General features: G+C 44.8%; 1 protein-coding gene across 2 annotated transcripts in view; it reads right to left on the bottom strand.

The window, feature by feature from the left end:
* Positions 1-19515, bottom strand: part of LOC144138732 (uncharacterized) — a 170743-nt gene that overhangs the window by 129117 nt on the left and 22111 nt on the right. For both annotated transcript variants that reach the window (XM_077671152.1, XM_077671150.1), the window contains exons 5-6: positions 16178-16335; positions 12070-12256 (exon numbers count right to left, since the gene is read on the bottom strand). In XM_077671152.1, coding sequence (XP_077527278.1) covers positions 12070-12256; positions 16178-16335 — 345 coding nt within the window. The remainder of the gene's footprint in view (positions 1-12069; positions 12257-16177; positions 16336-19515) is intronic.

Raw genomic sequence — 19515 nt, 5'->3', positions numbered from 1 at the left:
GGTTTGTAACAGACAAGCTGCAGCAATAAAGCAGTGAGCTCCGCTTATTTACTGTGACGCGCTCCACGGACCTACAAATGAGTAGATTTAACCATGAAACACCCGACAATCCGATGTTAATCTCGAGACTCGGGTTATTTCAGCGGGAGTACATACTTTCTTGTAGTCTAAAACATTTTTGCAAGGTTCTACGGCATTTAAAGACTGCAACATCTTGTGGAACAACAAATACGAACAAAAAGACTATTTCAAATGTGCAGTCTCTTTCCGCTAGGACGGAATGTGTTTCACCTTGATGTGCATTAAAAGATGCTCAGTTATGAGCTGACCCAGTGTTGTAGAAATCTGTAAAAACATTTCTTTTACGAACAGGCGCTAGACATATTAGTGTGAATAAAATATAGGCACACGGTTGTATATCTTGGCATCTCTGATGGCAGCTTCGACTACGCACCTCATATCTTTCAGATGGGCTAGTAGATTGCCACGACACGACTGCACTGTTCGGGTCGATAATGTTTGTTGACAGGAGTACCGGTGCTGTAATAGAAAAGTAATACATCATTCTCAGTGATACATCACGAGTAAAGTTGGTTATTGCAAAAAATGTGTGTCCATTCTAGAGAGAAAATTGTATACCAACCGTTTGCGTTTACAAATGAAGTGACGGATTCTACTCAGAAATCGTCCACAACAAAATTGTTTGAGTTGGGTCACAGTAATGTAATAGATATGATATGAGTTCTATTTGTTAATGAAGCGTGGGTTGAGCCTACGCAAGAACAATGAATGTTAACGCAGACGAAAGCCTTTAGAGTCCTATTTCAAGCGTATTATTTATCTATGTTCTAGACTGACGAGACTGAGAGTCCTATTTCAATCGTAGTATTTAACTATGTCTCTAGACTGACAAGCCTGTGCACCATTGAATAAACGTAACTCAGCTTTATATCCTGAAACTGATGGCCACCTAAGTTATGATGTTGAAAATAGAGTTGAAGTTTAGAAACAATTAGTACCAGATACTTTCAGCAAGAAATTAACAGTGCCACCCTTTTAACCGTGTGACGTGTGTTATCCATCCCGAAATGACGCCGGACACCCGCTCATACACAGGGCAGTACCACTTTCCCCGGTTCGCTTGCTGTTCTTGTCCACACCTTTCTTGCTGCGCCTATAACCTTTATTCTTCTACTTGATTTTTTTTTTCTTGCATCTTTTTTACTCCAGTGGCCTGTTTGTTAACCCAAGCCACGCAATATGGCCAAAGAAGTTTATCTAAGCGTGAACGCGAAGTGCCGAGCTCACATCTCGCATTATCTTTCTCCTTCGCTCTGAATCAATTCTTCTCCGCTCGGTGCTTGCTTTAGCGAATCGTCATAGTACTCATTTGAGGGTAAGTTGCGCTTGTTAAGAACCCTGAGACGGACACGGGAAAAAAACGTAGACTTTCACGTAGACTTTCACGACTTGCGCCGTCTTTTCGTGAAAGTGTACGTTTTTTTCCCGTGTCCGTCTCAGTCTTCTTAACATGTGCAACTTACCCTCAAAAGAATGCTACACCAACTAGCCCGACATCAAGCTTTACTGAACGTCATAGTACTTGTGACAAAAACTGTCGTCTGAGTCTGTTACGTGTTCGCAATAAAACCTTCTCTTTGTAACAGCCGATTTATAATGTTAGCAACGTTAGCAAGACCATGCGTGAGAGCTACCGTTGTTTCGTTTTCCTGTAACAGCAGTTAACATATTTGTGGCTAAGCATATGTAAGAGCCTTCGTGCTCAAAATCACCTGAAATGAACCGTAGTCGCGGCGTTCCTATCCATAACGCAAATTTTTTGTTACCTGTGCTAAGTAGCCTAGAAGCAACGCCTTGCTTGCTTACTTGCTTAATTTCGTGTTGTCTTTTTTTACAATGACATTTTTCCCGGTGTTGCACTGTACGATATCTCGTGAGAGATCCAATGCGATGTTAACAACTACCTCTTACCCAAAGGAGTGGTTATAAACGTGGACGCAGTTTCAGGTCCTACGAGAGTTTCCTTTAGGTCTCCAACACCGCATGCGCTGACGGAGGCGTTGTACGTGCGTCCAGGTTCAACCGACAAGGTGATGTTGACGTAGTTCTTGTTTCGCAGTTCGCTGGCCATAGACGCAGTAAGTTTTACGATGCGCACCATGGCTTCATCGGCGTCAGTCGGCTTCCACTGCACGCGGAAGCTGTCTGGCTTCGAATTCCATGCCTTGGGTCCGAAGATGGCTAGAGAGGCTAGATGGCTAGAGGTCTGAGGCCACGGTTTGACGGCAGTCGGGGCTGAGGGGGCTGCGAGACAGTTGACGAAGTTATCGTTCTACTTGAAACCACACTACCTGATGCACAGAAAAGCATTTGTTATATTTACAGGCATACAACCAACCCAAATGAGTTCCTACCCAGTAGTTGTCCCTCGACATAAAACAACATGAAGCACTCATGGTAACTCGCTTCGTAAATTTGCGAGGACCGAAATTAAAAGTTAAAACTATATTCTTTTTTTGTGCGCAACACGTCGCGTCGCGTCACTTTTACTAAAGTAAGCGCTACACCTGTGCGCATATCTGCCGTGTCCTGTTTCTTAGCAACGACTTTTCTTTAATAGACTAGCATTCGAGCAAAACGTGAGCTGCATTCTGGTTTCTGTCAATTTTCTGGTTTTGTTGCCAGTTGGAAATATTTACCTTGAGTACTTTCACCCTTCCAGCAAACTTTACAGAGAAGTGATATTATCGAACTTATAAAACTCGGTCATTAGTCAAAAGCACGGAGTGGTCAAAAGTACCCTCTGTGCCGGCACGCTGCCAGCAAAAGTTTGAATATTTCAACCCTTTATTAGCAGGCTTCAGGTACGTATTACAGGAGGTTCGCCGCACTTTGGCAAAATATTCATATGCTTGAAATGCAGAGAGCAGAAAATAATTCATTAACATCGTGTATGGGGTATAGTTGCTCAGCTGGAGTATTACCACTCTAATGATAACAAACACGCCTAGGACCCTTCGCACTGTGTTGTGTGACTTGTCTTTCATCCAACTCGACAAAAATGGGATACCAAAAAATGCCATTCTGCAGCACTTTCTCTCACTGCAGGAAAAGTACCAGTCTACAGAATTTCCCAGCGACGCCTCCAAAACTGCCTCCGCAATGTGTCGCTACCGATTTTAATGTTTCTGGGACCGTGAGTGTAACTTGTAGCATGTTTGTCAAAGCAGGGGCTTAGGGAATCTATCTTGCTGTGAATCACATTGTCAATGTAATATTCCAAAATGTGTCATTTACACTGATTCACTAAGCGTTGTACGGGCGTTATCATCCCGAAAGAATTCCAATAATTACTTCATCAATATTGTACTTAGGACGATTATGTTAACATATGGCTAACACCTTGAGGCGACTTTTTGTGGTGTCCCATGCCACTCAGGAATAGCGGGAAACAAGACGGCCGATGAAATGGCCCCGGCTGCACTCACAAACACAGTGCACATAACAACACTACCCTACACCGAAAACAATTAACACATAAAACAACAACCACGGAAAACATGGCAAAAACAATGGAGTGAACAGACAGAAAACAAACTGCACATTGTAAAACCACACTTTGGACGATACACAGCCGATTCACACAACAGACACACAGAAGTTGACGGGCTACGTTACGGGTAGGCCACACACATGTAACACACTCCCACCTGCTCACTGGGTCTCGAAGACACATGTGCAGCGGGTGTGAAGAGGGCCTATCCGTAATCCACATACTCATTCAATGCAAGGCACTAGACCTAACATGATGCAAACACTTCCCCTAACTGTACAGACGACATGTTCCACAACACCCGCCATACTTTTTTGGAGACAAGCCCATGTTTTCAATCAAACGCGTTTTCGTGGTTCATACCGACGTAAAAATTTTACATCTCATTTCTTATCATGAATCTTGACAACCTGGCCCTTTACACCAGTCATCTTCATTACGCTGTGGTTTATTTTGTTTATTTTTACTGAAATTCTTGACTTTTTTTTTATGTCCCTCTCATGAAGCGACTTGTGTAAAGCGCTCTTTGCCCTTAGTTGGCCTTGGGCCATTAAAATCCCAACATCATTATCATCATTATCGAGCGATAGTAGTAGCAATGCCAGTTACATGCTTTACAGATCAGCGCATCCCTTTTCTACAAGACAAATAATTATGTTTACGCGCGTAAAGGATTATTGGGAGGCTCTTTTACTATTACAGCAAGAAATTCATGCCATGGGTGGGCCAGACACCTTTGCTGCACAAGATGACACGACAGGACTCTTTGAACAATATATTGCTCAGTTCATCATATCCTTACCTGAAGCAGGAGTCCGTACGCTAAGCGAGATAGGCTTGCCCAGCCTTTCACAAGATTGACCCTTTTTTCCGTAGTATGGCCACAGAGTGACCTCGTACTCTGTATAAAAATAAAGTTCGTGAGCCGTGTAGTTGCACAGTGTAGACGGTAGCGTGGTTTGGAAGATATGGCCAGAGGAGACTGCCTTGAAATAATATCCCGAGAGTTTGCTGGGCACCACGCCATCACGCCATTTCCAAGAAAAGACCAGCAACGTGTTCTGTTGGGTCACACTCGTCAGCTGTACAATCTTCCCTTGAAGGTTCTCTGGCACAGGAAGAAAAAAACTTCATGTTAAATGTGCAATAGCAATTATGTGACGTTTCTATGACACGTTGGCCGGTTATTCAGCAAAGCATATTGTTGGGCTAGTTGGTTCAAACTTATACTTAAAACTGCGCATGTGAACGGGACAAGGAAAAGAAGACACAGGAGAGGACTGCGCACGTCCAGTGTCTTCTTTTCCTTGTCCCGTCCGAATGCGCAGTTTTAAGAATGGCGGGTATAATTCCAAAAAAAGATAAAAAGCATTACTAGAAACGAAAGGTTGTTCAACAGATAGTGTAGAGTTTTGTCTTTTCAACTTTTCATAACTTTTTCATAACTTTTTTCAACTCTTTGAACCATATTCCCGCAGCGGTGGCTTAGTGGCTATGCCGTTGTACTGCTGAGCACAAGGACGTGGGTTAGATTCCCGGCCGGGGTGGGGGCGTTCTGATGGAGGCGAAAATGAAAAACGCCCGTGTGTTCGAGATTTCCGCGCCCGTTGGAGATCCCCAGGTGGTCAAAATTAATCCGGAGCTGTCTACTACGGCACGCCTCATCGTCTGTGTAGCGTCGGCGCGTTAAACTCTAGTATCAATCGATCAAACTTTGAACACTATTAGTGTACGCCTTCCAACTGAGAATACTTGATTGCCTTAGTGTTCGTTCAGTCTGTTTGGTGGACTATTTGTTTCCACACACACGAGGGTTAATGTGGTATTAATTCTAAACTTTAACAAATACTATTGCCTTGCGTAAAATACGTATTATACCATAAAATACCATAACGTTTCATTCAAAGCCCCGTAAGTTCAACAAATTGATGATGATGCCTAGAACGTTCTAAAAATGTAAAGGTGAAAACCTAGTGTGTTTTCGCCTTTACATTATTACGTTAGTTGGCCCTAACATGGAGAGGTTCTTTTATATAGTGGTTTGTTAGCGAAAAGTTGCAGCTTTGTACATTTGTTTAGGGTGAACCAAATTTCGGTACCCGGGCTTGTGCATTGTGGGTGAAGGCTTGCATTATTCCGCGCACCCCGATAATGACGCTGTCTATTGTGTGTGGGAAACAACACCACGTCCACTAATTCTGCCGACCTCATAACGATCACAAAGAAACCACCGTCTTTCGCAACATTCCGCGCACCCCGATAATGGCGCTGTCTATTGTGTGTGGGAAACAACACCACGTCCACTAATTCTGCCGACCTCATAACGATCACAAAGAAACCACCGTCTTTCCCACAACAGAACTAAACAGAAAGATTGATTGATTACGAGGTTTAACGGGCCGACGCGACAGAGGCGATGAGGCGCGTTGTAATGTACGGCTCCGAGTTATTTTGACTACCTAGGGATCTTTATGTGGGTCTTAAATCTGGAACACACGGACGTTTTCGCTTTTCGCTTCGTTCTGAAAAGCAGGCGCCACGGCCGTGAGTCGTACCGGCATCCTAGGGCTAAGCAGTGCAACACCTTTTCCACTGAGCCACAGCGGCGGGTTTGAACGGATATAGCTATTTGTACTGTGGGCTGCGAGTTATGCTTCCTGAGGAGCAAACTATGTGGCCCCCAACCACGAAGGAACGCAAGCCCGCCTGTTCACCTTTGAACAAAGCACTCTTGCCAAGAACCTAACCAAGAGTCCCTCCTTGAATACACAGCTGTAAGCAAAGAAACCGACCAAGACCTATGAAAATGTCTTGGTCGTAATACGCACCAGGTGTACATGACGCCCAACTAGCACTGGGCAGCTACACGACTGTGTTTGCAAAGGCAAACTACACCGGTGCCATTTTAGTCTGCTATTATCGGATTTACAACATTATGAAGGCTGTATATCATTTTATGATGCAACTTCAGTATTTACCCTATATCGCTGAGAGCTACTTTTCGCTGATGTATATCATGTTTTATGCATACCTTATTTGAGAACCAAAGGATCCAAGGGGGGTGAAGCCGTTGTACCTTTAGTGCGTACAAACAGCGAGTTTGAGGACATATTTCAAGACCTCTACACCATAGCTAGCCCTTGCCAACAGCTTGCGGGACCTTGTTCGAAGGCCGAGAAGAAACACTTGTTATTGTAACCATTTAAACAAAAGACAATTACCACGTAGAAAAAAGTTCGAATTTTCAATGAACAAATTGCCGTCGCCGCCGTAGGCTATGAAGCGCGCAGCAGTGAAGGGCTGAGGAATAATTTCGACACCTGGGTACCTTTAACGTGTGCCAAAATCTCTACACATGGCCGGTTATTTTTTCTTACATAAGGAAAGCAGCCGCCACGACTGGGAATCGAACCCGAGTGCTGCTACGGCACAGCAGCACAGTGCCTTGCCCACTGAGCCACCGCCGCGTTTTTCCCACAGGAATTGATTCCAGCACCAACACTGTGTAACCAAAGACCAACAGGGGAAAAGGCTTACGCCATTCTCTGAAAAATTAAACAAAAAGAAACATCCCCCTCGCGAGGGGCACGATCAAATGCAGAGCATTTCCGCGGGGGGGGGGGGGGGGGCGCGCCTGCAAGTCGTATGGATTACGTATTGGTTGTTGTTGTTGTAATTGTTGTCTTCCAGCGTAGACATTGTCGATGAAGTCGATGGTGAAACGTGACGTGAACCCCCTGCCGTTGCTATGACGCAACGTGTCGCGGCTGTGACGCAAAACAATCCAACAATATCCACTTTAATCCAATCCAATCCAAATCCAAACCAATCCAATCCAAGCCAAACCAAGCCAATCCAAGCCAATCCAATCGAATCCAATCCAATGCCCCTCGCGAGAGAGTGTTATAGCGCCGAAATCGCACCACCACACGAACGCGTGATGTTGACGTGAATTGATCACGCCACAGATGTTAGCAACCGGAGCGCGCGCGAACGACATATGTGGTTTAAGCGCGATGCCAGCGCCCCCACCTGTTCTTGCGCGCGAACCGACTGTTGCTCAGCGCGAACCCAACGCGGCGAGAGAGGGTGTAGCGCACGTCCCCACTGTTGTGCGCCTGAACCGAACGTGGCGAGAGAGGGTGTTGCGAGCGGAGAGAAGGTGAGGAGGACGCGGGGGAGAGGGCGCACCTGTGGCCGACGGTTGAATCAGTCAAGGATATAAGGCGCGTTCGTAACCTTCCGTTATGTGTCGGCTTTGTGGCCCAGTGGGTAGAGCACCATGTACCTTGCGTTCCGCCCGCAGAGTCGTGGGGTCGAAACCTGGCGCCGGTGAGTATTATTTTTTTATATAGTGTAGTGGCAGCGATGCGGACTACGACTACGGACGTCAACGCGGGTGACATCGTGAGTTACTGAAATGCTCTGCATTTAAAACGGCTGGTATGAAAAATTTCGGAGCTACCGTACGCTGCAGCTTCCGTGCGGCTCCACCGCGGCTAAAGTATTCCAGGGCTGTCATGAGCTGGTAGGTTTGCAAACACTAATCAGAGGCAGCGTGAGCCTGAAATTCACTAATCGTATATAAAAATTGTTTTTTGCTTCATTTCCGTAGGTAATTTCTAAGGCACAAAATGCTTGCGTAAGCATGTGTCTTTAACCTTAGTAAGCGAACAGGTGCTTTCTCTGGATTCTTGAAAACGAAGCTGTAGAAGCCGTTACTGGCCTTGCTTCCCTACTGGTATATTTTCTACGTGTTTGGCAGTTTTGTTGTATGTAAAGTGCTTACTGCGTGTTCATTACCACTTGTATTGTTCCTTTATGTTTGTATTTCGTAATTACTTTTGCTTATCGTGGTCTCTTTTCATCTTCCTTTTAAAGCGAGGCTTATGTGTTCTCGCTGACGGCGTCTGTAACGCGGAAACAGCCTGCTAAAAGCCGTCTCTCTCTGAAGATGATGATGAATGATCGTGGGCAACGTAAAGTTAAGAAACGCCCTCGTAGTCCGGTATCGAACCCTGGTCCCTCACGTTATATTGCCCGCGTCCACCCTATTGCTGCATTTCGACGTTATTGGAACTCAGTCCAAGCTCAGACGACAATCAAGAAATTGCTCACAAGAAAGCTTCGCGTTCAACCATCGTGGCGTTAGACGGAGGGGTGCACGATTTTCTTGTCTTGCTTTAGTATTTTGTCGCCGGGCTCGGAAAAAGGCACCCCATACGTTGTGTTTTCTTTCCTTTTGCCCTTTCTCAGCGCTGTTTTGATTTCTTCTGATTGTGCGCTAGCGCGCGAAATTACAATTTTAACTCGTACATGTGCGACACAACAAATAAGCCCGAAAGATGAAAGTGTTGTTCTGTACCCGCCGCTTCTTTACCATTCTGCCACCCCTCAAATGATCCGACCCGATTTTTTCTGACCTGTTGCCCTGATTTTCCTTCTTCTATTCCCCCTAAGTCTTTTTAAACTTCTTCCATCGCTCTAATCCCTCCAATTTTCTTCTTCTTTTCATCTTCTCCCCTCCCCTTTACCTTTCTCTCATTCTCCTTTCTTTTTACTGACATACCACCCTTGCTAAGCCCATTTCTGCCTCTTTTCTCCGTTTTTATTCTTGCCCTCCTCTGCCACTTTTTTTCTGTTCATAAAACCTTCTTTCCCATTTTACACAATTCGTGTCACTGGCATCCAGCTGAGAACATGGTTGGTTTCCTCACGTTCATTTCTTTCTACTCTCCGATGAAATCTTCACCTTTGGCTTATCCACCATTAAAAGTTTGTTTCTCTCTCTTCTCCTATGCCGTAACCCCTTTCTTCTTCATAAATAAATCATGACCCAACTATAGGTCACCCGATCGGGGAGTGAAAAACTGGCTTGTGACAACTAGTACTCCCGTGAGTCTTTTTGCTAGAAAGTCCCGTGTTATTACTAGAAGAGCCGCCAGTGGGTGATATAAAACACACCCATGCGTTTTCAGGCCAGGGTGACTAAATCGTCATGTAGATGGACCACTAGCAGTCCACAAACTACCAGTGAGTCAGCAAGAATACTGTTGGACTGAAACATACTGTTCGACAGAAATACAAAGATAAATTATCGCTTACTTAACGCAACGATAGCCATGTTGTTTATAAATATTGTTTATTTTAACTTACCAGGCTTACAATCGCGATCATCTGGGTGAAGCAAATATCCTGTGCGGCAGGTGCAAGTATGGTTTCCTGGTATATTTGGTTCGCATACGTGCTTGCAGCCACCGTTGTTAACCGCGCACTCGGTATATACTGCAGAAAAAGAAGCACAAAAAAATTAACACCAGATTAAACATCCTCATCATCAGCCTATCTACACCCACTACAGGGAAAGGCCCCTCCCATTATTCCCCAATTATCCCGGTCCTGCGCTAATTGCGACCAATTTATCCTCGCAAACTTCTTGATGTCGTCTGGCCATCTAACTTTCTGCCGCCCGCTTCCACGCTTGCCTTCTCTAGAGATCTACTCTGTTACTCTTTACTTATACTATTTCTGCGCGCTTTGTGAGTTTGATCTTTCTCTAGATATATATATATATATATATATATATATATATATATATATATATATATATATATATATATATATATATATATATATATATATATATATATATATATATATATATATATATATATACGGGTCTAGTATACTCCGCGCACGCCTCCATCACCTGATTCATCGTATGACTATGGTTCATTCTTGACTAGCCTTTACGAAACCCTGATGGTTCTTTCGGTTGACTGAAATCTAACGGGCCGAAATTCTGTTAGCGATTGCCTTGGTAAGTACCTTGTACACGACTGAAAGTAAGCTGATCGGCCTGCAATTTTCAAGTCCTTCATGTCGTCTTTCTTATGGATTTAGACGATGTTCCCGCTCTTGCAAGATTACGGTACACTCGCGGTCATTAGGCATTGCGTGTACAGGTTTGCCAGGTTTGCTTGTACAATTTTCCCGCCATCCTTTAAGAGGTCTGCTGTTATCTGATCTTATCAGAAGCTCTCAAAAAAGCGGAGGGTGAAAATCTGCCGAAAGTGTAAGGGGGAGAGCACTGCCGAGACCGCGCCACAAAAGCCCAGAACACGCTGCGTGCTGTACGCATATCGGTCCTTTGGAGTCCCCCTCGTTGCGTAGCTCATTCCAACCCTGTGACATTTGTGAGAGAGGTTAAAGCACTATTTACAACAACGTGCTCGGCGGCAGCAATGAGCTGCGGGATAGTGGAAGACTAGCCATGCCCTTGTTGATCACGCGATGAATTTCTGAGACGCAGAAGCTATTGGCCGTCACCGAAAACACTACAGTTCACGCTGCGCACAAATTCTGCATTAGGAAGTATAGAAATCATCAGCCAATTCTTTGACGTAATTTTCATTACTCTTAACATGATGTTCTCACACGTCTGGTGACGCTGTCAGAATCCTGGCCCATACTTTTTCGATGCCTCAATTTTTGTTTTATGCGGGCCTACACTTCTTAAGACCTCTTTAGATTCTTGCGGTTGGTTTAGCTCATTGCGTAATCTCATTTTTTTATCAAATCTTCAGAAGGTTAAGTACTGCTTGCGTTCTCAGAAGACAAAATCAATATATCTTTTACAAAACTTGAAAATTGGATGTTGACTCCTCTACCTGACGTTTCTTGTTTTCTTCATCCACGTCTGCTTAACGCCAGGTTATTGTTTTCTTAAATATACCTTGCTTGGTGGTACTAAGCCAAGATTTCTTTACTTATAAATCAGTCTTTGCTTTCTTTCCTTTGTCTGATTGTTTTGTTTTTCGATGGGAAAAAGTTCAGAAAGAAAACTGACGAAAGTGGAAGTGTCAGCTACCAAAGAACCATGTTTTGTCTGGCTGGGTTATGCTGTTCTACTCACATGCGTAATGGTGACATATCACCCGTTGCAAAGTCATCGCTGCACGCACTACGCTACCTCTTGTGCCGCTGTCGACATGCTGATGATGGGTGGTGAAAATAACCCGCCTAGTACTTTGGTGACCCAGGTTCAGTTACAGTACGAATATCAATGTGCCCAACTATTTAAAATAAACAACGTAAGTTAATGTTAGTCTGTGTATGCTTGTTGGCACACATTCAGATATATAAAACTACGGTTTTGTATTTGAAACATCGGCCGATTTTTCTGATGGAAAAAGACATGACTTTCCTGCCACAATAAAGAAGTTTGCAGCTTTGGTATTTATCAATGCATTAATTAACAAAAGTTAGTGCGCAATGATTCATCCCTGTACTTAATATTTACACTTTACTCTTTATAAAAATATGACATCTGCATAACTTCTTCATGACTTCATGAGTCAACACCAGAGCATAATATTCCCCTGGTCATCTCGTGACAATTTTGTCACTCGCCATACTGGAAACGTTTTCAAGGTCTAGATGGCGATAAAAATAGCACTCAACTTGAACGGATAAATGCATAACAAATAGCTTACCCTGTTGATAGTCGAGGAAGAAACCGGTATGCTCTCCCTGGCTTCCCGATTTAAGCTCCATACGAACTTTGGTTCCTTCGCAAGTGATGTTGCTTGGGGCTCTGGTACCGCAACTTCGTCCATAATTATTCACGGTGCCACTGAACGTGGTGCTGTAGACCTGGAGGCTGTCATCAGAGCAGTCAAACTGCGAAAAAAAAGAGAGCACGAAAGAATCGATTATTCGTATCGAGAAATATGTCGGCACTTGTTGTCCAAAAGTTCAATTTTGCGTCTGTGCCTTTCCACTATTCCAGAGTTTCCACCGTTCAAGACCTCCAAAAATGCTAGCAGCCAGGAACTAACGACGCCTCCACTAACACTGAAGCGTTCCTGAAGGGCGAACTACGAGATGGGAGTGTTCACTGTCGAGCCTCATCAGGTGGGAGGGGACGACTATGGTGCGGCATTTTCTGTCGGAAAATTCGATTAAGGTGCGCAGCCGCTAGTCTTCCTCGCTCGCTTCTACCTTAGGTGCATTGTCCCTGGGTGTAGACATGACAACTCATGCTGAAATAAATGCTTGTCTACACCACACCGTTGACTATTAAGTCTTCGAATGCGAAAATGTGACAGCAAGCGGAACTCTGTGACAATGCACTGGAACTCAGGACTAGTAGACGGTACTTTATTCATACCCCGACCTATCGACATCTCTATGCTCTCGCGTACTTAATATGGCCTGTTACACACATACATACGATTCCACGAAGATCAGCGAAATTCTCTTGAGTAATACTATCACAATCCGAATTTAATTGAAGCAATCTCCAACGCCACAAACATATTGCACATTTAATGGCACAAAAAGCATACATAAAATGCAAAGTAAAATGTTACAGAAAATTTTATAAAAACATCTGAAAGTCCCCGACAACGTTTCATTCGGGACGTGACGATTAATTGAAAAATTGTCAAGTGAGGTTGGTTGGTTACGAAAGCTACCAAGATACCCCTCTCTCATCAGTCAGGGCAGGCAGTGAGGGTGGCAACTTCACTGGAGTGAAGGTGCAGCCGCTAGAGGCCCGGTGGGCTGACAGCATGCTTCCTTTGGACAAGCTAAGATCGCGTGCTCTCTGGGGGCGATCATTCATGCAGTAAACCTCTTTGTCGTATTCAAGCTTGCTCACACAGCCTTAATATCTGACATTATAGTGTAGTATTTTATATTTTACAAGCGTTTAAACATTATTAGAAAAGTATACCTCTCAAAATGCACTACTCAATAGGCGTGGGTTATATTCCGCGGAATATTCACCCGCTTAAAACCAGGCATGAAGAATTTATCGAGCTAGAGCAATGTCCACAAAATACAAGGACGAGCGAAATACCGTACATGTGAAATAACCTTCCTATCCACACCATCCCGCCCCTGTCGCCTTTGCCAGGTAAGAGACAACGACAGGTAATCCCATCAAGCACAGTCAAGAGCGCAGAGATTGATACCGCCTAACAAGCCGCAATAGAAAGTGTTCTCGTTCACGAATCCTTCGGGTGGAGCACGCCAGTAACAGCGATTATACGAACCAGGTTGTTTCTCTTGAGGAAGGGCCCGTCGAAGTTAATGAAAAACCTCGCCTACGAAACACTGGCATTTTAGAGGATTATCAGCTCAAACGGCAGAATGGGCGGATTAACACGCGCCACCAACAAGAGGTGAAGTTACCCACTTCAGACTACTGGGAAGCATCACCCTATACAACCGCTCTCTCCTCCTGACTACATATCCAATGGGGTATCAAGTCACCTGTACCTACAGTCCCTCACTCGACACTTTACACTATGAGGTACTGCCAGTAAACGCCCATCTACAACTCATCTTTATAATCTCCAGCCATCAGATGGAAAGGCCGATGGCCATTCAGGACCTGTGGAACAGGACCTGCGGGCCGGCAAAAGCCATAGCATGCCCAACTCAATACCCCCTCGGGTGCCACACAACAGCACCTTTTTTTTAAGATTGTATCATTCATTCATACATTCATTCATTCATTTTTTGTTTGATGGATCTAAAGACAACCTTGGAAGTTTTTGTCGACAAGAGACACCGAGAGAACACTGTTATTTACCCCCTGTGGAATGTTCGGGTTAATCATTACGTTTTTGCTGCGCATTGCAGCAGAAACGTTTAATCATGAACAATACGCTCGCCGGCTTGAAGTCATACACCTGTCTCACCTGTCTCTCGTAAATTATTGTATTCTCAAGGAATTCAGGCAAGTACCTTACATGCTGAGAGCTTGTACTTAAGGGAGTCGTTTCTCAGGGCTATCGCTTAAGCTTGAAATACACCACCTCGCATACGAGGACCTGACATTTCGGAGGCCCCTCGGTAATGCAGGAGGGCTTCCTTCTGGCGCACTGGAAACTTCAGCCCTAGAAGTATTCCTCGGCCAAAGGACGGGAAGGGTGTGCGCTGATTACTCGGTCTGTGCACGTACTACTGGCGCTGCCTAGCCAACTTCGCCCGAAAAGCATACATACTCCGGCGCTTTATGGAAGACACCATGCTTTTCTGGTGGTACAAGCCAAATAAGAACCATTTCTCGAGTTACCCCAGCGCATGCAAAAACAACCTGTGCTCCATCATTTCACGAAAACGCCTAAACAAAACTGTACACGCACACACACACACACGCACACACACACACACACACACACACACACACACACACACACACACACACACACACACACACACACACACACACACACACACACATACACACAAACACACAAACACACACACACACACAAACACCCGCCCACACACACACACCTGTTATACAGGCTTGGGGGTTGTTGACCTGAAAACTGTCTAAGAAATTACTCACAATGGTCGTATTTAAATCCGACAAATATATGCTTAACAAAATGTTGAAGGGTACCACTCTGCATCATGAAGTTTGTTGGCTTGCCAATTTTAGGAGCCCGATGTCTGTATCGAGAGATCGAGTCTGCAACGCCACGTGTTAGGGGATAAAAGTGCGCTGCAATCCCCAAGTCAACATTCACATGCTGACTACATAACAAGCGCATCCATGGACCCACCTCCTCAAGACGGTGGTGAAAATAGCGCTTTGTTTTTCAATCATTCCAGAAAGCGGGTTGCGACACAGGAGCCCGTCGATGCCTTTTTGAGCTTCACGATTGGCTCATTCTAAGACGCAACCTCCCCCTTTCAGGACACTCTCAGCAAAACTTGCCTGCCTTAGCCTGAGAAACTGTGCACTGGTAAAAAAGTTAAACAACGGAACGACAAAAATTTACCTTACGGTCGTTCGCGCTAGCAAAAGCGAAGACATTTTAGAACCCGCTCATGACGACCACGACCATTGTTCATGATATTTCGACGCAACATGCACACTAGGTAATATAAAAATACAACTAGCCCCTTCTTTACAAGTTGCAGAGGACACCGCTAGTGAAACGTACCCCGCCCCCCTTGGCACCTCTTCGCCATACCATTCAAAGCGTTACAACAGGCCAGAATGAAGTTTGGAAGCCCGTGCCATAAGTAGCAATCAAAGAAGTGTATAATAATGGACAAGAACTATACAAGACAACACAAGTGGACTAGAACTAGCAAAATTGTTTGTCCACCAAGTTATGTTGGTCCAAGTTACCTAGTCCCAATCGCGGAACGCGAACGGACATCACTGCAAAACATGGGCAAGAAGTCATAGGTGACCGCAGCACGGATTACGGTAGAAAAACTTTGTACCTCTCAATGAACGCACTAATCAAACGCCTGATCAAGGTTATTGAGGACAGGCTGTATATCTACTTTGGCGTAAACGTAAGACGTTGAACGAAATTCTCTTATGTCACATCTGCGTCCGACGCAAGCTATGCAAGAACCTACATAGATGGCTTAATTTAATTTCACCTCTCGGAAACCACCTGCCAAGGGACTGGAATTCTGGTTAAAAAACGCTGAACGCCCTATACCTAATATGTGTGCCGAAAACCGAGGTCTGGTTTCATAATTACAGGCAATGAATGCAGCAAACGAAAAGCCACACTTGTGATGTTCTTAAAGCGGTGTTTTTTTGTATCATGAACATACCTTATACTTGAGTTCGAAACGTGTGAAGTTGAGAATGATGCAGTGTCGGGGAGCAGCAACAATTTCGTAGGTGCACCTCTTGTTCCGTGGATAATAGTTAGGGTGACGCGGGCTTTTGACGGTTCCTTTCATATCCGAGAATACGCCTCCACAGGGTTCTGCAGAATTCCAAGCACAGGAATAAAAACGTGGTCAGTATACATTCATGTCCACATGCTCTTCCTATTTCCTTTGTCTGGAAAACAAAAGCCGCTTTGATAAACTAAACTGCACTGTTGCTGCATCATCCGTGTACAATAGAAAGGCCGGGAAAATTTACCGCTTTCCGTCAAGGACGATGTTACCCAAACAGAAAACCGAATAATTTTGCGGTACCTTTTGTGTTACCCGGATGATCCACTTGTATTCGCTCTTGTCACAACCGATCATGTGGAAGTCGCGAAGGTCCGACGGTATGCTTTATTTTCAAGGAAGATATGTGACGAGAGTTTTGTGTATTTCGCGGCGTTCATTTTCTTGCTTAGGAAAACATTTTTAGGAACCTCCGGCAGCTTTGTGAACCGATTTCAGGTTTATACTAATGTACTTTGTATTCAACATAAAAAAAGCACAGTAGATACGTTTTTTTCAGTGAAGTGATCAAAGGTAACAAAATTTTAGCATCCAAGTGAAACTTTTGCTGGTACACGAAGAAACACTACTAAAGATATATTACCGTAATTACCCGATTCTAACGCGCCCCCAATTCTAACGCGAACTTTATTTTCCTGGCAAAAAAAAACCGAAAAAACTTGCACTTCCGGTTGTAACGCGCACGAAACTTTGTGAGCAAGAAAAACGAATGCGAGATAAGCGGGCGAGCTATTTCTCGAAGTAATCTCACCCATCTCCCTCTTCGTCGCTCTTCGCTGACCACAACATCTCGTCCTTGGTGCCGTCAAGCGCGTTCGCGATGCCACACTTCTGAACTAACGTTCAACCATGGTCGATTGGATCGTGGCCCACGCCTCGCACGCCCACCCTGCGAACTTCTCCAGAGGCGCACGCTTCAGCCGACCACTCGTTTTGAACGCGCGAGAGCCGCTGCTGCCATTGCTATTATCAAGCGCGCAAGTGGAACGATTTGACGATTTGTGTGAACGCCGATAGAAAAGACTGGGCGCTTATGCTTCCTGCGTCCGAAACATTGTTGCTGAAAGCTTTGGCGCCATCTTGTGATGGCGATGGGCGAGACGAAATTTCCGTTGTTTCGGCAGTTTCGGTTTCGTATCCGATTCTAAGGCGTATGCGATTTTTCGACCAATTTTTCCGGAAAAAAGGTGCGCGTTAGAATAGGGTAATTACGGTACTCCGAAGGGCTGCAAACAAACAGAAGAACTAGTTTCCTGTAGGAAATTCCCAAAGGAAGATAACAGCAACTAAGCGACCTCAGGACGCAAAGTTTGCGAGAAATCACGGAAGCTTAGGCGATAGCAAGGCTCGGAGATAGATGTGACAGCACACCGTCGCTTGCTCTCACCGAAAAAGGATTGGTTTTCTTGGTGGCCGCATCGACGGGCGTTTAATCCCTCTTTATGCTTACGCAGGCGCGATCCTCCTTTGTAAAGTTTTCAAGGTTGGCACAGTAGCACAATTATATCTAGTTGGAAGTTTGCGCGTGTGTGTCTGTCCCCACTTCGTCCGTGTTTCCCCATTTTTTGCGCAATTATTTTATTTTGTTAAGAAAACACTTGCCATAGACTATACCGAACGAGAAGCAAAAGGTGGAGAGGCTGTCGAAGATTGGAATGCTACCTGTTTGAAAGTGTGCAATTAGTGGCGCACATTTTCAAATTTACCCTGGAGACAGCATGTCCCCCCATTGCGGAAAACGGAGCGGCGCAGGAGTCCCGCGATTAGTGCTTGTCTGATTATTATCCCAGCTAAAAGTGGACCCTGACAGACGCCGGACGGCAAACCGGTTACATCGAACGCGGAATAGAACGAGCAGTGCTCCGAAAACCAAAACAAGCCGTGCGCAGAAGCATTGGTATCAAGCCAGTGTTAGAATTCGATGTTCTCTTGGTGTGCGATGCGCTAGAACGTAAATCTGGAACACGCTGAAAATCACGCTGTCTCTAGGGGCAGGCTGGGCAATGCTTGTGGCAGGTTTTTGTAGCGATAGAATTATCCACCTTTATAGCAGTAAACAGAAAACATTAACTCCTTTTCTTTACGGGAAAGCAACTAGCGCTACAAAATGTACCTGGAAATATTTGGACGCTATTCAGCTAATTTCGCACTGCTGGCTGTAGGTTTTACGTCGTTGCACACCGTCATTGAAATTTTATTGGGTCATCAAACCGCATTTGTTGTTTCTGGATAAAAAAGTATTTAAAGGACGATTGATACTAATCGTTCGAAAATTGTTTTTTTTTTGTCTTTCTTAGGATAATATACACGGAATTGAACGGACACTCCTTCAGCCATTTTTTAAAGCACAACGTGAGAAGTGATATGCAAAATCAATTCTTAGCTGGGGACTTCCTTTGTTGGTAAGGCATAAAAGCGTGTGGTGAGTAAGGGCGTGTCTCCATTGCGCAACGGAATTTTGAAGACTTCGCATGCACAAAACGTGCGCAGGAAACCAAGAGCCGTTGCGTGATGTTGAAGCCCATCAAGCTGATCCAAATCACGCTTACTGCGAGATCAACCCCATGTTTAGTTCACTGGCATCTAACTGGAAACATTCGGAACACAAAGGCTGTCGTCGCTAGATTGCCCGTTGTGAAAAGCTTAGAATCTGGGCCCCTTTATTGGACTTATCCTAGCTTCTGCAACTTCAGATTCAGCTGCAGACATCTCCCGGAGGTACATGATCCAGGTATTTGCCAATAAGGTCCACCCAACTTCTTTCTGTAACGTAAGCACCGTACACTTGTGAGGTGTACCCAAGCCACACTCCCACCATCATATTTTGACCGAGAGCAGGAGGAGACGAAGTGTTTCCTTGCCGATGAGCAACGCTTGCCTTACAACCCCTCCGCCGTTCTAGTCTGGGGTTCCCCCGATTGCTCTCGCCCGAGAGGTTTTGGTAGTGTCGGTGACATGCAAAACTTTCTTCTGGCATGGTTTGGTTTGTCTTCTCATTATTTGTTTGGCAGAGCTGGGTGGCACAGTAGATTCCATGTCACCCTTTATTTTCTTCCTGAACATTTACGTGAAACAGGTGAACTGGTTTTATAGACCTGTTTTGAGTAATTTCACTTAAGTGTAAAGATGATTCGCGTAAAAAAAGCGTTTCCCACTCGAAAACAAAAAACACAACGCAGCACGAGGATAAGGGGCTCTCAAGGAAT

This window comes from Haemaphysalis longicornis, unplaced genomic scaffold (genome assembly GCF_048455015.1).
Source record: "Haemaphysalis longicornis isolate Haplotype H1 unplaced genomic scaffold, Haemaphysalis longicornis Haplotype H1 scaffold_5, whole genome shotgun sequence".
In the NCBI taxonomy this organism is placed as follows: domain Eukaryota; kingdom Metazoa; phylum Arthropoda; class Arachnida; order Ixodida; family Ixodidae; genus Haemaphysalis; species Haemaphysalis longicornis.
The sequence above is the reverse complement of the archived record's forward strand: the minus strand, read 5'-3'. Positions and strand labels throughout refer to the sequence as shown.